Source organism: Pygoscelis adeliae, unplaced genomic scaffold (genome assembly GCF_000699105.1).
Source record: "Pygoscelis adeliae isolate BGI_AS28 unplaced genomic scaffold, ASM69910v1 Scaffold388, whole genome shotgun sequence".
Lineage (NCBI taxonomy): Eukaryota > Metazoa > Chordata > Aves > Sphenisciformes > Spheniscidae > Pygoscelis > Pygoscelis adeliae.
In genome coordinates, this window is record NW_008825267.1 from 298,802 (window position 1) to 315,089 (window position 16,288).

A 16,288-nucleotide genomic window follows, 5' to 3' on the forward strand; every position below is an offset into this window, starting at 1 on the left:
CTTCTTCATTTTGTGAAGGTTTTTAATTTCCTTCCAGCACCTACCAGACAATGACAGTGCAGCCAGACGTCCCAGCATTTGCATCTCTGGAAGCCCTACTGATTATCATGGCAAAGAAGAGTACAAGAGAATTTGTATTAGGACAGACTGGAACACTGATGAGTGAACAAAACTACAGCAATTTCACTCTTGCATGGACAGCTGAGTGCCGTGCAGGTCGGAAGGAAGAGCAAGGCTTTAGCCTACAGTCCCTGCTGGCAGAGCCGCGTGGGTCAAACCAGAACCTGACACGCAGAACTGGAGTATTCAGTATTCAGGTGCTTCTTGCGCTCAGATACCATACAGTGGTACAATAGAGACAGGCAGCCAAAGGTGTAGGCCAGCCAGAGCCTCCCCAGAGTGTCTTCTTTTTATCTTTGTTTCATACTTGTACTAAAAAGTCTCTTAATTTCAATACACTTTCAATATGTGGTTCATACTGGCAGTTTAAATTATATTATTCAGTGTACTGAGCTGAGAAATCTCCTGCTTGATTATAGTAGTAGTTTACTCATCTATGTATTTCTTTACAGATGTTACACAAGCCAGTAAACAAAAATACAAACCCCACAGCTAGTTACTGTGGGTGTGAGTGAGACTGTACCTGTCTGCGCATTTTATAGAATAGATTTTATAGAGAAATTATAGTTTATACACCACACCAGAATACAGCCTACTATTAAAAAAGCATGGTGCCTGTAATCAGGTATAAGTCCTTGTACAGTGCAGTCCTTAACTCCTGGCTGATTTGCAGTGTTGGCAATTTGCAAAACTAGTAGTTTTATTTCTGTTTCTTCACTGATGTCTTAAACCTCTGGCATGTTCACTCCCCAGGGATTTTTTCTGATGGTCGTGTAATTGGCATGTGTCTGCTCTCCCTGTAAGACAGAGACCATATCTGCTAGAGCAATCACAGTACATTTCATCTACAGCCACTGGTCGTGATGCTGATAACTTCTGCTTACCAGCCTGAGTGCTGATATAACTCCGCCTCTTCTCTCTGGGGCAGCCACCATTGCTCTTTTTATCCTCAGATTCCTCTCCCAGTCTTATAGCTTCAGCCTAAGTCTCTCTCTGTCTTTGAGATACTCATTCATTCTTGCTTTACAAGATTTGCACATTGGAAAATAAAAGAACGCGCTCTTACAAGCTGCCGTACCTACGTGCTAGTGTGAGTGGCTGTGTATGCGGAATATGATAGAAGTTTGCCTGCAGGAGGCTGCAGTCAATGTCCCAGGTCACTTCTTGTCCTGTTGTCCCATGCACCACGTCCTCTGCATTTCATTTATCTTCTCTTCCCCATCTCTTCCTATGCTGTTTCCACAGTCATCATTTCCCATCACTGTCCATGTTATAAACTCATTGGGCAGGGGAGGCATCTTTTTATTTCTGCATTGCATTTAATGCGGTACTTTAGAGGTGCTGTGTAAACACCGAGGCAGGTTAAATAATACTGAAATGCACAGTATAATTAGCGTTGCAGGAGTAGGAGATACAGAACTTAGTAGAGAAGGTATTTAACACATAGCTGTGTCCAGAAACTCGTTAGAGCAATTACCCCCACAGGGCTAACAACCGTCTCTTACTTGGACAGAGACTGGGGAGAGGCCATCCCCCAAAGGGACAGCTGGAGCCGGTCCGGGGATTGCTTAGCCCCTGGCCCTCTGTGCTGGTGCAGTCATCTCCATAAAGACATTATGTGCGACTCAGAGTTGAAAGCTTAGAGCACGAGAGGTGACACATGAGCAGACAAGGCTTTCTGCAGAGCAAAGGCTCAGAGCAAGAAACAAAACTGGCTACAAAAAGTCCCATCTTGGCTGTGACTTTTGCCAAGAGAATAGCTGTCTGTGGTCAAGCTTTGGCTTGTCCCATGCTGTCATTCCAGAAACATCTGAGCTGTTTTTTTCCTTAGAAAGGGACACTAATTAAGACTCATCATATCCCCTGATGTCTTCGTGTTGGAAGCCTTCACGTTAGACCTCTGTATAAGGTTAGTCATCGAACCCCATCTAATATTTCATTACAGAAAAAGAAAAAGAGCTACATAATGAGGAGCAAACTTTGTAAGCACCATTCACAGCCTGTCTGACACATTTGTTAGGTACTGCTACGGGTGAGAAGGGACAGGCTGGATCTCGAGTCTGCTTGCACAAGCAGCAAAATGCAGTTGTGTTCCTGAATGTGTTTGTAATTCCTTTCTCTGTGGTAATAAAATACCAGCATCTTTTTTTTTCTGGCTGTTTATTGTATCTTACTTTTAAAAAAATTCTCTCCCACATATTAATTTGTCTCACCCTTTTATCTTCCCACATGTTGCCAGCTGGTTCTTCCTGTTTGCCTGTTTTTTTTAAATCCATTTAGAGGTTCTTTATTTAGCATTTTCTCTGGAATTGTTTTCCTCCACCAGAAGGGTGTGTCAAGTCCAGCAGAGCCTTGCTTTCAAAATTACTGCTTCAGTATTATTTGGGAAAACTTGTTGTTCTTGATTTTATCCTGTTACTGCATATTCATAATAACTCAAAGGTGTTGTGTATTACATTATATTATATTATATTATATTAGCACACACCTACTTTAATGAAAACTCAATTTTTGCTCAGAAGTCTCTTTCAATAGAAGATTGCCAGTCAGACTGCCTTGAAACTCCTTTCCTGCACTCTGTCCAGCCTCCCTGAATGTTTCTTTCCTCATCATCTTCTACCTCATGTCTTAGCTTATGCTTCCTCCTCTGGTAGCAAATGTCCCTTTCCACAGCATCAGCTGGTCCCTTTCCTCCATCCTCCTGCAGCTGCCCCTCCATCACCATCCTGCAGCCATTCAAAGATGGGAACATTGCTTATTTTTCTTTTTCCCTTGTAATGATTGCTTTGTGGATATAGGTCAAAGGTGGATTTCTAACCAAACGTGTATGGTAAATATAACTATCTGCGTAACAATTTTTTAAATACTTGTATGCTAATTTACTTGTAGAAATTATTTCTCAGGTTCAAGGCTGTGTCAGTAGTAGCAAAGTTTTATTAGAGACAAGCTTTGGTAGTTGTTAGACAACTGACCGCAAAACAGACTAGCCCAAGCGAAGACCAGTGATTGGATCAAAGCAGTATCAGAGGATGAAGACAGCAGGCAGCGTGGGTGGCAGGAAGGCAGCCATTCTGCAAAGTCCCTTCCGACCGGTGCTATAAGCAGAACTGAGAACTGTCAGGCTATTTTTGCTTTGCTTTTTCCAAACGGTTTGTTCGTCAAGAGACCTCCTCAGGGGGATGCGCAGTGGGGCTGGCAGGGAAGCTCTCCTGTCTGCAGTGACCTGCCGAGGGAGAGCAGGAAGCATAACTTTGTCAGGGGTTTTGTCTGCATACCATGCCTTTCTCTTACATCCCCCTTGCTCTTGTACTGACCTTTCTTTTCCCTCTTCTCCCTAGCTTGCTTTATTTTATATACTTGTTGAAAGACTCGTGACTGACTGATTCCCCTTGCCAGTTCCTCATTTTCGTGTTGTGCTGAGACAAATTATTTAAACACATTTACTACTAGTAACCCCCCAGTGTCAAACATATTTTCTATGCATAAGTTTATAAATGCCCCATAGCTGCATCCCTTGCCACTGCTTTCTACCGTAGCTCGATTAATCCCCATGCTCTACCACCAACAGTCACAACCGCAGTCCTGCATGTCTGACTCCCTGCACTGCCTCTCTCCAGGAAAAAGAAACTGTCTCCAGCCCCTCTTCACCACCGAGAAAAGCCTGGAGATCTCTCATCCTCCTCTTCCCCAGGTACATAGCAGGACTAAAGAAGCAACTCATGGTCACAGTCACAGTTCTAGAGGACACCTCACCTTACACATCCTCACCCAGAGCGCACAGGCTTAGGGCAGGCATGGCTGACACAGACTGGCTTTAAGCCCACCACTTCTTCCAGCTGATGCTGCAGGGACTCCTCTTCCCACCAGCCCTCTGTGGAAAGGAGACAGCTCTGGTAACCAAAGCCCCCGACATTCACGCCCTGGAGATCTGCCCCGTGATCTGGAGCTACTCGTAGCATTGGCCATTTCCCCTTTGAACCATGAGGGTCATTAAGAGCAACAACTAGCACATCCTCCATCCTGCCTGTCTGTTGACAGCTATTGCTTTTCCATCTTGACTCGCTCAGGATTACCAGAGGCTCTGAGACAAGCTCTAACAGTGTCATTTCATCCATTGCAGCTGGCATTTTGGAACAAGAACTGATTTTTCATGTGACTAATTTAGGACTGGAGAGTCCAGGAGAGCCCACCTCAGGGCATCACCATTAAAATACCTCTTTTTCCAAACTAATGGAGCAGGTGGGTGCTCAGGCCGGTTATGTGTGTATGCAGCCATTTATGAGATTAACAGCATGCCTCCCTGTTTCAAAATCTCAGGCAATGGGAGGCAGGGAAGAGCCAACTGCTTTGCATACAAATTATATTTCCAAAAACTTTAATTAAAATTGTTGTGTGAAACTGAAAATGTTTAGGTAATTTATTGTTTCAGTTAATTTAACTGCCAGTCCCTAATCCTGTCTAGCTGTGGCAAAGCCAATAAAACTCAGTTAAATGACAGCGTTCATAAAAGACCTTGCCCGGCTCACAGTGAAAACCACCCTTTAATGAGCTGCGACGCTGCACCTTGCCCAGGTGGCTGGGACACCTCTGGGGGCCTCTCTTGGCTGCCTTCACCGGCCCAAGCCGGGGGAACGGTCTCTGGTTTGCACTCTAGACATTTATCAGAGCCAAATCCTCAAATGCCTTGTGGTTTGCTAATAGGCCCTGTCTGGTGACAGGTCAGTACTGGTTCCTCACCACAGTGCTGCTTTTACCATTTGTATCACGAATTTTCATATCCCTGTAAGTCAAAGCATAGAGATTTTACTGTGCCCGGGTCTGTCTGTAGTCTGCGTACGTGATGTCGTGCTGTCCCCCCTCCAGCAGGCAGTGGTAGGTCTGAATCTCCTGCTCCAAGCGGCATTTGACGTCCAGGAGGGTCTTGTATTCCTGGTTCTGGCACTCCATTTCTGCTCGTATTTCAGCCAGCCGCTGCTCCACGCAGGAGATCTGGCTCTGTAGCTCAGCCAGGTATTTGTTGTAGCGACACTCGGTTTCCGCCAGAGAGGATTCCAGGTTTTCTTTCTGAGAATGGAAACAACACAAAGGTAGCTGGGTATGCTGCAAGCTTAGCCTGTCTGGTTACAGGTACAACCCTGGTCATGCAGCTTTCTAAAGAGAGCTGGGGAGTCTGAGATGTGAATCGTAGTGGCATCACCTACCATGGTAAGCTGGGCTTGTACATTGATTTCCAAGGCCTGCAGCTGACGTCTCAGCTCAGTGACCTGTTTGTTGCTTGACTCTATCTCCTGGCTGCTTGTGATGACCTCCAGATTGACCTCCTCCACCTGCAAAGTTAGAAAAGAGCAGCCCTTTCCTGACCTCCTCCCAGCAGGGTCTTCACCACACTGCTTGTGCACGCCCTGCAGTGCACCTGAGTATTTCCAAATCTAAAGACCCCCCCATTTATTCCGTTGTGACCCCGTAACACCATGCGGTGGCCCCTCTGCCATGAACAGAAGAGCACTGAAAGTGGGCAGTACAATTAGATGCTGAGCACATCCATGACAGAATTGCTGATATTAAGACATCTCCAGTAAGTGTTCTTAATCTCTCATTTTTCCCTTTTCCCCCAACAGGCAGAGTAGGGTACAACTCTGCATGTATATAGTACCTTGCAGGCATACCACTGCTCAGTCTCTTTGCGGTTGCGCTCCATCAGTGTTTCATACTGGCACCTCAGATCCTCCAGGATCTTCCTCAGGTCTGGGCCAGGACAGGCATTGACCTCCACGCTCACATCTCCAGTCGCCTGTTTCCTCAGACAGTTTGTTTCCTGCAGAGAATATGTGCATCATATCAGTAATATTCACACTCAGGGGGACTTTCTTTCTTCTTTCTTCTTATTTCTCTAAGAGTGAGGGGCAATCTAACCTCCTCGTGGTTCGTCTTGAGACAACACATCTCTTCAGTCAAAGCCTCACACTGTAGCTGCAGGTCGGTCTTGCAGCTGGCCAGCTGATCCAGGACGGGGCGTAAGTTGCAAATGTCTGCATCCACATTTTGCCGGAGACCACATTCAGTCTCGTACCTTAAGCCACAGGCAACAAAGAAAGGTCAGCGTGTCCGTAAACCATGGCAAGCCCTTGAGTTGAGTTTGTGGGGAAAAAATTTAGGACCAAGTTCTTCTTTCGCTTCAGGCATGCAATGCTATGAACATTGTCAATGGTATTCATGCCTTTCACAGAGATCTGCATTTTACTGCGGCAGCATGACAAGTGGAGTGTTAGGATTTCCCCATCACCATCGCTCACCTACCCTTCCATGGGCAGTGTGAACCCCTCAGTCTAGCACAGGACCATACTCACTTCACTCTGAAGTCATCAGCAGTCATCCTGTTGTTATCAATATTCAGAAGGATTTTGTTAGTCTCCATGGCTGCACAGAGGATCTGGAAAAAAAGTGCAGGAGAGAGATTTGGGCTTGTGGCTTCCTCTGGCTACACAAGGCCCTGGAGGAAACGTCCACCTGGGGTAATGCAAGCCACTTATTTTATAATGATTCCACATATTGGGATTATTAATTAGTTAGATGGCATTACAGTGGGGAAATGCGTGTGCCAGCTTGGTGGAGCAGGCTGTGCTGAAACTCCAGTTCTCTGTAAATGCAGTGTCTTCTTCCCTCAAACCATCCATTTCATATAAACTATTGCTTCATGGGCACCTCCGGAGACATAGCTATTGCCTCTGCCATTTCACATTGGTCTATCCACATGTGAAAGCAAAGCCCAAAGAAATATTAGAATTTTCTTGAAAAGCAATGATTTACCTGGTTTTGAAGGTCTTCAATTTCCTTATGAAAACAGCTGTAGTCCCGTGGTTCACAGCTGGGCCCTACCTTGGCATACCACTCCCTGATCTTGCACTCAAGGTCGGCATTGTCTCCCTCCAGGAGTCGCACCTTGTCCAGGTAGGAGGCCAAGCGGTCGTTGAGGTTCTGCATCGTCGCCTTTTCGTTGTTAGCGAGTAAGATCCCATCACTGCAACCAGCACTAGCCCTGCTGAAACCACCACCAACGCCTCGAGTGCAGATGCCTCCACTGCTGAATCCAAGGGTAGAACAAGCCTTCTGGGTAGCTCCAAAGCTCCCACCGATAGCACTGCCGGTGCTCAGCTGCTTCCCAAGTAATCCCTCGCTTAAACTACCACCAGAAAAATTGCCAACCGCACCACCTAAGTCATAGGCAGCGTGTCTTCCCGAGGAGGCGGAGGAGACCTTTCTTCCACTACCAGCTGCAGAGCTGCCCACGCTGTTCCTGCCTTGGGAACAGGTAGTAACGACCTGCCTGATGGCACAGCTCATAGTGAGAGCGCGAGGATCCAACTCGGAGCCCAAGGCAAGCTGCACAGATCGCTGCGGGATCCGATTGTGATCCCTCTGTCCCCACAGTCCTCTATTTATACCATTCCTCGTGGATGTTGACATTGGAGAAGGGCTGTTTATTCTTCCTCCTTGTGACCTGGCTAGTACTATTTTTTTTTTCCAGCTGGAAATATTTCCCCAAAGGCGTTTGTCTCCAGAAATCCCACAACAGAAAGATGCTTTGGTTAACAGAAGCATGTTTCAAAACTACATCAAAAATGTTACTTCCTGAATCATCAGGTCTGACTTGTGATGACAACTAAACAACAGTGACACAAAAAACAACAATACCCGAGAGTGCCTGGGGAACGAAACATCACAGCAATTATCCATCCCTGACATGGGCGAGTCTACCTGGAAAGTGAAAGCTGTGGGAAAGCCGTCATATCTGATGGAGCCTGTTCAACCCCTTTGTGACCAGAAGCGAGGGTGCCGCCTCATTCAGCTGCCCTGCGGTCCCTGGGACCAGAGCCCAGAGACCACCCTGGACCGTGCTGCCTCTCTGCAAGTGCACCGCAGCGAGGGTCCGTCCCATTCTGCACGGCCGTCAGCTGAGTGAGAACCTGCTGGGGTCTGGGTCATTAGACCTCGAAATGCTCTTCGCTTGGAGAGCACAGAAAAATATTGCACTTGAGCATACCAGTGATTATTATTATTCTCTTCCTCCTGCATGCATCAAAACATCTCCTTTCAGAGGGGAGATCCCATGGGATTTGTTTTGCTGCTTTTGAGGGTAGACAAAATATTCAAATATTTACCCAAAATAAAAGAGAAAAGGATATTTCCTGAGTACCAAATGTTGCAGTTAACTATGAATATTCACTGCCAAGAGAGGACAGCCACATAAGGTGTTTCATAAGATTTCTAAAACAGTAACATGGAGAATTTCAGAAGCAGCCTGATCCTGTATAGGTCTGACCCAGTTCCAACCAGCACCATGGAAATTCTCCAAATATAATCTAGGGGAAATGTGTTAGATTTAGAAAAGACACTAGAAAAGATCATTTAAAAAAAGATATTAAACCTATTTTTTAGTTTTGGAATGCTGAATTGAGGAAGAAGGGAAATAATTAAAATGTGTTGTCATCTGAATCTTTCATTTTATTAATAATATTAATACAGCCATGCTAATATTGGCTGACTTTCACCCACGTGTTGTTCAGCATTGGTTTTGGCATCCAGATCACCTGGACACATCACATAAAGGATGCGTCAGGTGCAGCCTGTTTCAAAATATTGCTTATGGCATTAGGGTAAGTTCATCAGTCTTGATTTTATCTTGACACTGCAAATCCAGAACACCTTAAATGTGGTGTGGATTCTGTGTATGTCCATCCTTCGTTACATCCATAATTAGCAAGTGCAGCCTGTGCCATGGTGCCATGGCTTGCCTCATTGGTGGCGAGATCCTGAGTGGAGGCTGTGGCGTGGTCAGGATCAGGCACCTCTGCCACAGAGCCCAGCAGCAGCCCTGGGGCTGCTCTCGCTGCTGGAGCAGGAGTGAATCAGCAGCAGGACTGGGCAGAATCTGTCTTTTTTCCAGAGAAGAACTGTAAAAATAATGCTGAGCTAACATTTAATTTCATTTAATTGAGAAATATATAGTCTTTCATTTTTCAATGAGAAAAATTAAAACGTTAATGAGTGGGGTTTTTTTTCAATTATTGAAAACTAAGCAGAGATGTCCATGTTTCCTCCTTACTTTTTGAACTTCAGACCTTACCATAGGTCTCTGCAGCCAAAGGTGATTAGAATTTCTACAGCTTTTGTAAAGGAGAATAATAATTTCACTCTTGATTTTACTGGATTTGTATGTTATTCATGGTAGCTTTTTTCCTTTCCAAAATTTGAAATTTTTATTAAAACCAGCTCTTGCTTTTACACCAGAGCATATCTCAGGACCTGCCAGCAGTTACAGTCCTCATTTTATTAGAAGAGATTTTCATTTTTTTTATGAGGAGATCTGTTAATGATGGTATCTACATGCATAATGGAAGGCTCTTTCCAGGATTAATTTTTATTGACTTCCAGACTGGAGTCTGCAGACGGAAATTTGCTCACCACAGTCTTGTAGCCAGCCACGGGCAACGCCTCTGATGAGCCACCCTCGGTTGACTCGGGAGCCCCTTGCAGGCAATGTTGTGCCCCAAGGGAGTAAGAGGAGGAGAGAAATGATGGCTTACGAGGATTTCCCGGCAGGCATTTCAGAAACAGCAGTGCAGGCCTGACAAGGAAAAATTATCACTTCAAGTAACAAATGAGCAGAAAAGCTTCCCCTAGGCAAAGGTGCTGTTCCCATTTAATCAGCTTTGTAAAAAATAGAAAGAAAGGAATTACATTTCAGCTTTACATTTGCATCTTGTACTGTGCTTTATAGGGGAGAGCAGGATGGTGGTAGAGGATGGGCACTGTGGCGTTATTCCCAAGGGTTGTTCTACAGCACAAAATGATCAGGTTCAAAAGAGCAATGAAAATGAGAAAGAAATATTAGATTTCCCCAGAGGAAAACCATTTGGTAGTCTCAGAATATTTTAAGGCTTAGGACTGTTTCTTAAGCCAATGCATATGAAGTACAAAGAGTATAATGTGCCCCCAAGAAGGAGATCCAGCATTTCACGTTATTACAAATATTCCCTGAGTCACTAGCTGTTTTCATGTCCAAGAGAACTTCCTTGGATACTTGGTGACTCAGACACGACACCGAACTCTGGGTCCCTGCCGGAGTCCAAGCTGCTGCCCATCACCCTGCACTACTGCCAGCCTGAGCTCAGGTTTGGGCTCGAAGCAAGCACCAGGGAGTGCCAGGGTAGAGAAGCTGAGAGCCAGGCACTGTCTGGCATCCGAAGCACGCCAGCTTGGGCTTATGTATGTCCCTTAAGCCTGTGCAGGGCTGGCCTCTGGCTTGGAGAGCCTTATCAGGAGGCCCTGATACAGCAGTGAGAACTACAAGCAGCCCTAGACTCTGCTCATTGTCGGCTAAATTTCAGAGTTTCACCTACAGAAAATTCTTCTGTTTGCTACTAACAGAGTATTTTCTTACCTAGCTATTGATGTAATTGTCATTACGGTTTTTGTCTGCGTGTTATTGGCTGTACTGAAACATCTCCATCTCGCTGATGACACCAGACACTCGAAGGTTCTGATCCCAGCTTTGCAAATCACTCTAGGCAAATTGTTCAGCTTTGCTGAGTCTCAATTTCATGCTTTGTAGGATGGAAACAGTAATAACAGCAATCCTCCTTCTCAAGGCCATTGTAAAAACAACTGTCTGATGCGAACTTGGAGCTTTAAAGATCGGGAACATGATACTCATTTTAAGCATTATTCATTGTAAGTATTCTTGCTATTATATACTCAGTTTGACACTGGCACATCCTACATATTTCTGCCTGTGTCTCAGCTGATGAAATACCTTTCAAGGACGTTCTTGGTTTTCCTTTTTTGTTTTCTTGTCCATTAAAGTTTCACCATTATTCACTGAGGACTTGCTTCTATAATTTCCTTGCTGAATCCTAACAAGGCTTTTCTTGTTGTGCTTGCATTTTGCAGAAAATTTGAAAAATGCTTTCCAAAAACAGTGTTTCTCCATCTCTTGGATGTGGTAATTTGTCCGTGTTTCACAGATACAAACTGTGTGTAGCGAAGAGTAATAATAAAAAATAAATTGCCTAATAGTTATGTGGTATTTTCCTTCTTCAGAGCACTGTAATGTAAAACAGTGATTACTTGTGCTGAGCTTGGACTTCTTTCTTGTTTGTGATCATAGGGTTATGAGGAGCCATATGCAGAATTTAAGCCTTTTTCACTGATGCAAATATATGTTGGTGAATAAGGGAAACCCCTGATAAGATCCTCCCAGTGGAACTGAATCAACTGATTACAAACCTGAGCTTTCCATCAGCTCTCCCAGCTATTCTCCCAGCTCTTTTCAGGTATTCATTTCAGGCTGTTCCCGCTGACAGATGTAAACGGATATCTTAGCACTGGGTCAAAGATATCAAAGATATGCTGCTTGATAAATCTCTCCCTTGTGTCCTTTTGGCTGCAGATGTGGCCATGCCTTACTGTGCTGCCAACAGAGCCAGAAACTCTTGGACTGACATCTTCTCTTAGTCTCCTACTTATATTTAATCCATGTTTGTGGTTTTCAGAAAGCCTTTCTGTATTCATACAGTTGGGGCATTCTGCAGATGGCTCTAGAGTTAAAAAGCTGCCATTTACAACTGAAATATAACAACTCTCTTCTGATGGCAAAAAAACCAGCACATTTGCAGTTCATTCAGAATTTCCAGCCTGCACCCTTGCCCATTGCCATAAAGTCTAAGACAGCTTGATGCTGAAGTACGTAATGCTTGATCTAGTTTTTATTTTCGAGATGGCTCTAGCTCACTTGGGTTGGAAGACTTCATATTTCTGCAAGGAAGGTCTGTTATTCCAGCAAAGAGAAAAGCATGAGACAGTCAATGAACTCGCACTCCGATCTGTGTTTCATTTCCTACCCTCTTCTGTAATTGCTAAACAGTAATACAGCATGATAACATCTCTTCACACTCCCTTTTCTGGAAAGACCTGGCAGGTTCCCCACTTCTTCCATGACCTTCCCTCTCCTTTGCTTGTCTTCTCATGCCCAGCGTGATATCATCAACTCTTTTCAAGAGTTTGTTCAGGCCAGGGAGCGCGCCTTTGTAATTGTCCAATAAGAACTGTAATGCCTTTGTGGAGGCTGAGGGAGAATGAATCATCAATAATAATCCAAGAGGCAAGCGTGCTTAACTTCAGCCGCCGAAGCCCCTTGTACATCATTATAAGCAAAGGGAAGCTCATTTACTGCAAACTATTACCTTTTCCTTTTGTCTACGGCCCAAATCCGTCTTCTTGAGGTAGGTGATGAACATGAGGCCATGGTCCAAGACTGGACAGGGGTCCCAAGTACCCCTGGCTAGAAAGCATGAAGTTGGATCTAAGTGATTCCATCAGGCTTTTGGATCTAAAATGATTTCCTCTGCTGTCTAGCCCTCAAGACATGCTCAGTGGATGTGCGACCAGCGCAGCATCCTTTGGTTCCTCTGTCACTCTCCAGGAAGTGAGTGGGCAAAGGCGGATCTGGTACCTGGCTGCCAGTGCACAAGCTGCATCACCTCATCCTGAATGGCAGCTTGCCTGCAGACGTTGTTGACATACGATAACTAGCTCGTGTGTTTCAAGAAGGATTTCAGCAGGGATCTTCTAGATGCCGTAGTGATAAAAAGTTATTGCTACTCATCCCTCTGCGGATTAAGCAATGGTTACTTTAGAACCTGTTAAGTGCAGCCCTCGGGCAGCATGAAAAAACCTGTATAAAGTTTTTGGACAATGTGTCTAACAGTGTGATTTAAAGACAGTCAAATAAGACAGAAGGCATGTATGTATAAGATTTGCCAACCAGTCTGATGTTGTGCTCGTGTCTCGGAATGGTACACATGACAGTAGTAGTCTTGCTGAAGTCATTTAAGTTCAACTTAGGAGAAAGTGATTCTTCATGATACCAAGAGTTAGAGATTCTGCTCAATCACAAAGCCCATTTAGCTGAGCTTTATTTTGTGGGCTTTTAAGTATCAGTCGTGTGGCACATTGGCCTCAAGCATCATCATTCCATCATTGCCTTCATTTTATATCAAACTTATCTGGTTTATGTCTCAGTCAGTCCCATGTATTTACGAGCAATGAGTTCAGTAGAAAAAGCTGTCTCAAATTATTTTTGCTCCAAGTAGAACCCATATCCCTCCATTCCCCTCTTCTCACTGGCTTCTTCTTGTGGTTTCTTAGGACTTTCCCTGGCACGAACACACAACCCTGAGGCTTTGAAAGATCATGTATCAGTGACAGACAAGTCTGCAGCTGCATGAATGAGGAAAAAAGCTTTATTAAATGTGTACAGAGTGCATGATGTCACCCACGTGAAATTAGGGTAGAACAGGAAGGAGGAGCAGATGAATGAAGCTGACTGCTTTCTGTAACACAACCCCACCACATACGGCCTCAGACAACGTTTGGTTCAGCTCGCTGCTCTCTGGAGCCTGGGGTCAAGGGTCCAGAGCTGCTTGCCCTCCTAGCGAGTGGTGAGCGCAACCTGCTCCCGGGAGGAGACCACCTTCCCATCCTGCACCTCCTCAACGATCGTGCGGACCTGACGGGAAGATGTCATGACTGCAAAAGGAAAGCAGAGGACAATTATTCAGGGGGCAGGAAGGAAGGAAATTTCTTAACACATTATCAGATGTTGCATGTTCTTCAGGAAGATGTGAGAAATTTCACGAGGTACTGGAAAATGCTGTTTTAAAGAGCCCTACGTTGGCTAGGAAGACAGAAGAGCCAGGCTGATGGGAAAGCTCAAGAAGGCAAAAGGCACACTCCCTGAATGTATGCTGTTGCTTGATTTTTAAGGTCTGTGTAAAGCCAGAACACTGGCTGCTCAATCACAAAGCCCATTTAGGGCAAATCATTCCTGTGGTAAAGGAGTGCAAGGTATTTCCCTTCCTGACAGCTTTTTCCTGTGTTTAGCAGTTGTAAGATGCACACAAGCTCTCTTGACTGCTGTCACTCTGATACAGCCAGCGAGGCGGCACAGCATGCCTGAGGAGTGATTTTCATTCCATCAGTTTGGCAGCTGCTCTAAAAGCAGGTCTCAAAGCTGTTTGTTATAAATGTGTGTAGCAAGATAGGTTCTTACCATCTCTGCCCGAGTGTGAGGACATAGCAGAGGAGTACTGGGAAGAGATGCTACAAGATAAGGAGAAAAACAAAAAGAAGTTAGGGACAAAATCCTTTTTTGTTGTTACACAGGCTCTGTATTCAGGCAGAAGGAAAGCAGAAGAGTCTCATAGCGGTTGTGAAAGCCACTGCTCCGCTCAGTGTCTCCTGGAGGGCAGAGGGGCCACTGCCCCTTCCAGCAGTGAAAGGAGCCTGTTACAGCATCTCACTGCAGACAGACACGAGGGACAGAGCCACAGGGCATCCGTGTCGGGTATGAACATAAAGATGAACCATGAAAGCTGCAATTGGACTGAATCCCCAGGCAGCATATTTTGTGTCTATTACCCGTCTCTTCCCGATGTGCCCTCCCAAGCGAAGCCCCTCTACTTACTGGGCATCCTCGCCCTCCAGGAGCCGGCGGTACGTGGCGATCTCCTGCTCCAGGCGGCATTTGACGTCCAGGAGGACCCTGTACTCGTGGTTCTGGCGCTCCATGTCGCACCGCAGCTCGGCCAGCTGCTCCTCCACGCTGGTGATCAGCCCCTGGAGCTGGGCCAGCTGGGTGCCGTAACGGGCTTCTGTGTCGGCCAAGGTGCCCTCCAACGCCGCTTTCTGCATGCAGAGGAGAGGCATGGGCTCAGGGCAGGGACGGAGGGTGGAAGGGATGGGAGCACCCATGCGTCCCCTGGCCCACGCTCCTGCGTGCCCCCTCCCCACAGGCAGCCGGCCCCTCATACCGTGCTGAGCTGGGACTGCAGGTCAATCTCCAGGCTCTGGATGGTGCGTCGTAGCTCTGTGATCTCCGTCTTGCCGCTCTGAAGCTGCTCCGTGTTGATGGCCACCTCCCGGTTCAGCTCTTCCGTCTGCAACAAGGCAAAACCGTGCCGTTACAGCACCATCGAGCGGGCACAGCCTCGGGTCCCACGTGCCCCGCTGCGCTGCCAGCGAGCCAGCTCACCTTGCTGAAGAACCACTGCTCGGCGTCCCTGCGGTTCTTGTCCGCCAGGCTCTCGTACTGCTCCCTCATGTCAGCCAGGATCTTGGTGAGGTCAATTCCAGGAGCAGCATCCATCTCCACGCTGATCTCTCCACCCACCTGCCCGCGCAGGGCATTCATTTCCTGGCAGAAAAGAGACACATACCTGTCATAGTAAAATCGGTGTATTCCCATCATGACAAATTTCTTATTTGCACCCAGCACACCAACCCCACAGACCTTCTCCTGGAGTTTCTGTCTGAAGGGATTGTTTCCCTCCCCCTTACCCACTCGAGTGTCTCCTGACAGCCCTAATTGCAGAGACACTCCTGCACATTTGACCTGACCACTTTCCATTGTGCACAAGGTACATTTTGTAGGTCCCAGTTTGAGCCTGCCTCTGTGCTCACCTCCTCGTGGTTCTTCTTGAGGTAGGCCAGCTCCTCCTTCAGGTTCTCAATCTGCATCTCCAGGTCAGCTCTGGCCAGGGTGAGCTCATCCAGGACTCTGCGCAGGCCATTGATGTCGGCCTCCACGCTCAGGCGCAGAGCCTGCTCCGTCTCAAACCTGGGAACACACACACACAGTCGCACCGTGGAGCCCAGCTGATACAGGTTTTTTCTTGTTGTTTCTTTCCCCACCTTGGCGTATTTCTGCCAAGCATCTTTTAGTAAATGTGCATGCACGGCTCTCCACAGTGCAGGAATGTCAGCTCTCCTGACTGCTGTCACTCTGATACAGCCAGCGAGGCGGCACAGCATGCCTGAGGAGTGATTTTCATTCCATCAGTTTGGCAGCTGCTCTAAAAGCAGGTCTCAAAGCTGTTTGTTATAAATGTGTGTAGCAAGATAGGTTCTTACCATCTCTGCCCGAGTGTGAGGACATAGCAGAGGAGTACTGGGAAGAGATGCTACAAGATAAGGAGAAAAACAAAAAGAAGTTAGGGACAAAATCCTTTTTTGTTGTTACACAGGCTCTGTATTCAGGCAGAAGGAAAGCAGAAGAGTCTCATAGCGGTTGTGAAAGCCACTGCTCCGCTCAGTGTCTCCCGGCGGGCGG

The 16,288-nt window shown here is 46.3% G+C and overlaps 2 protein-coding genes across 2 annotated transcripts in view; both read right to left on the reverse strand.

The window, feature by feature from the left end:
• Positions 1–4,867: 4,867 nt before the first annotated feature.
• The window catches only part of LOC103921634, a 20,454-nt gene continuing 9,033 nt past the window's right edge, over positions 4,868–16,288 (reverse strand). The window contains 13 exon segments of the mRNA XM_009329626.1: positions 4,868–5,184; positions 5,322–5,447; positions 5,774–5,935; positions 6,034–6,190; positions 6,468–6,550; positions 6,928–7,512; positions 13,631–13,707; positions 14,231–14,280; positions 14,645–14,865; positions 14,991–15,116; positions 15,212–15,373; positions 15,640–15,992; positions 16,090–16,139. Of these exon segments, the coding sequence (XP_009327901.1) occupies positions 4,924–5,184; positions 5,322–5,447; positions 5,774–5,935; positions 6,034–6,190; positions 6,468–6,550; positions 6,928–7,512; positions 13,631–13,707; positions 14,231–14,280; positions 14,645–14,865; positions 14,991–15,116; positions 15,212–15,373; positions 15,640–15,992; positions 16,090–16,139 (2,413 nt within the window). The 3' untranslated portion in view covers positions 4,868–4,923.
• Positions 14,641–15,792, reverse strand: LOC103921624 (keratin, type I cytoskeletal 14). The gene is made up of 4 exons (XM_009329617.1): positions 15,640–15,792; positions 15,212–15,373; positions 14,991–15,116; positions 14,641–14,865 (listed from the first exon to the last, which is right to left on the reverse strand). Exons 1-4 carry the CDS (start codon positions 15,694–15,696, stop codon positions 14,641–14,643), a joined length of 570 nt encoding a protein of 189 aa, XP_009327892.1. The 5' UTR covers positions 15,697–15,792.

Excerpts from the sequence above, each read along its gene's own strand:
- LOC103921624 (XM_009329617.1), bottom strand. The coding sequence starts at position 15,696 with ATGCAGATTGAGAACCTGAAGGAGGAGCTGGCCTACCTCAAGAAGAAC. Across the intron at positions 15,374-15,639 it reads TCAAGAAGAACCACGAGGAG|GAAATGAATGCCCTGCGCGG; the intron begins GTGAGCACAGAG and ends CTTTTCTGCCAG. Across the intron at positions 15,117-15,211 it reads AGCAGTGGTTCTTCAGCAAG|ACGGAAGAGCTGAACCGGGA; the intron begins GTGAGCTGGCTC and ends GCCTTGTTGCAG.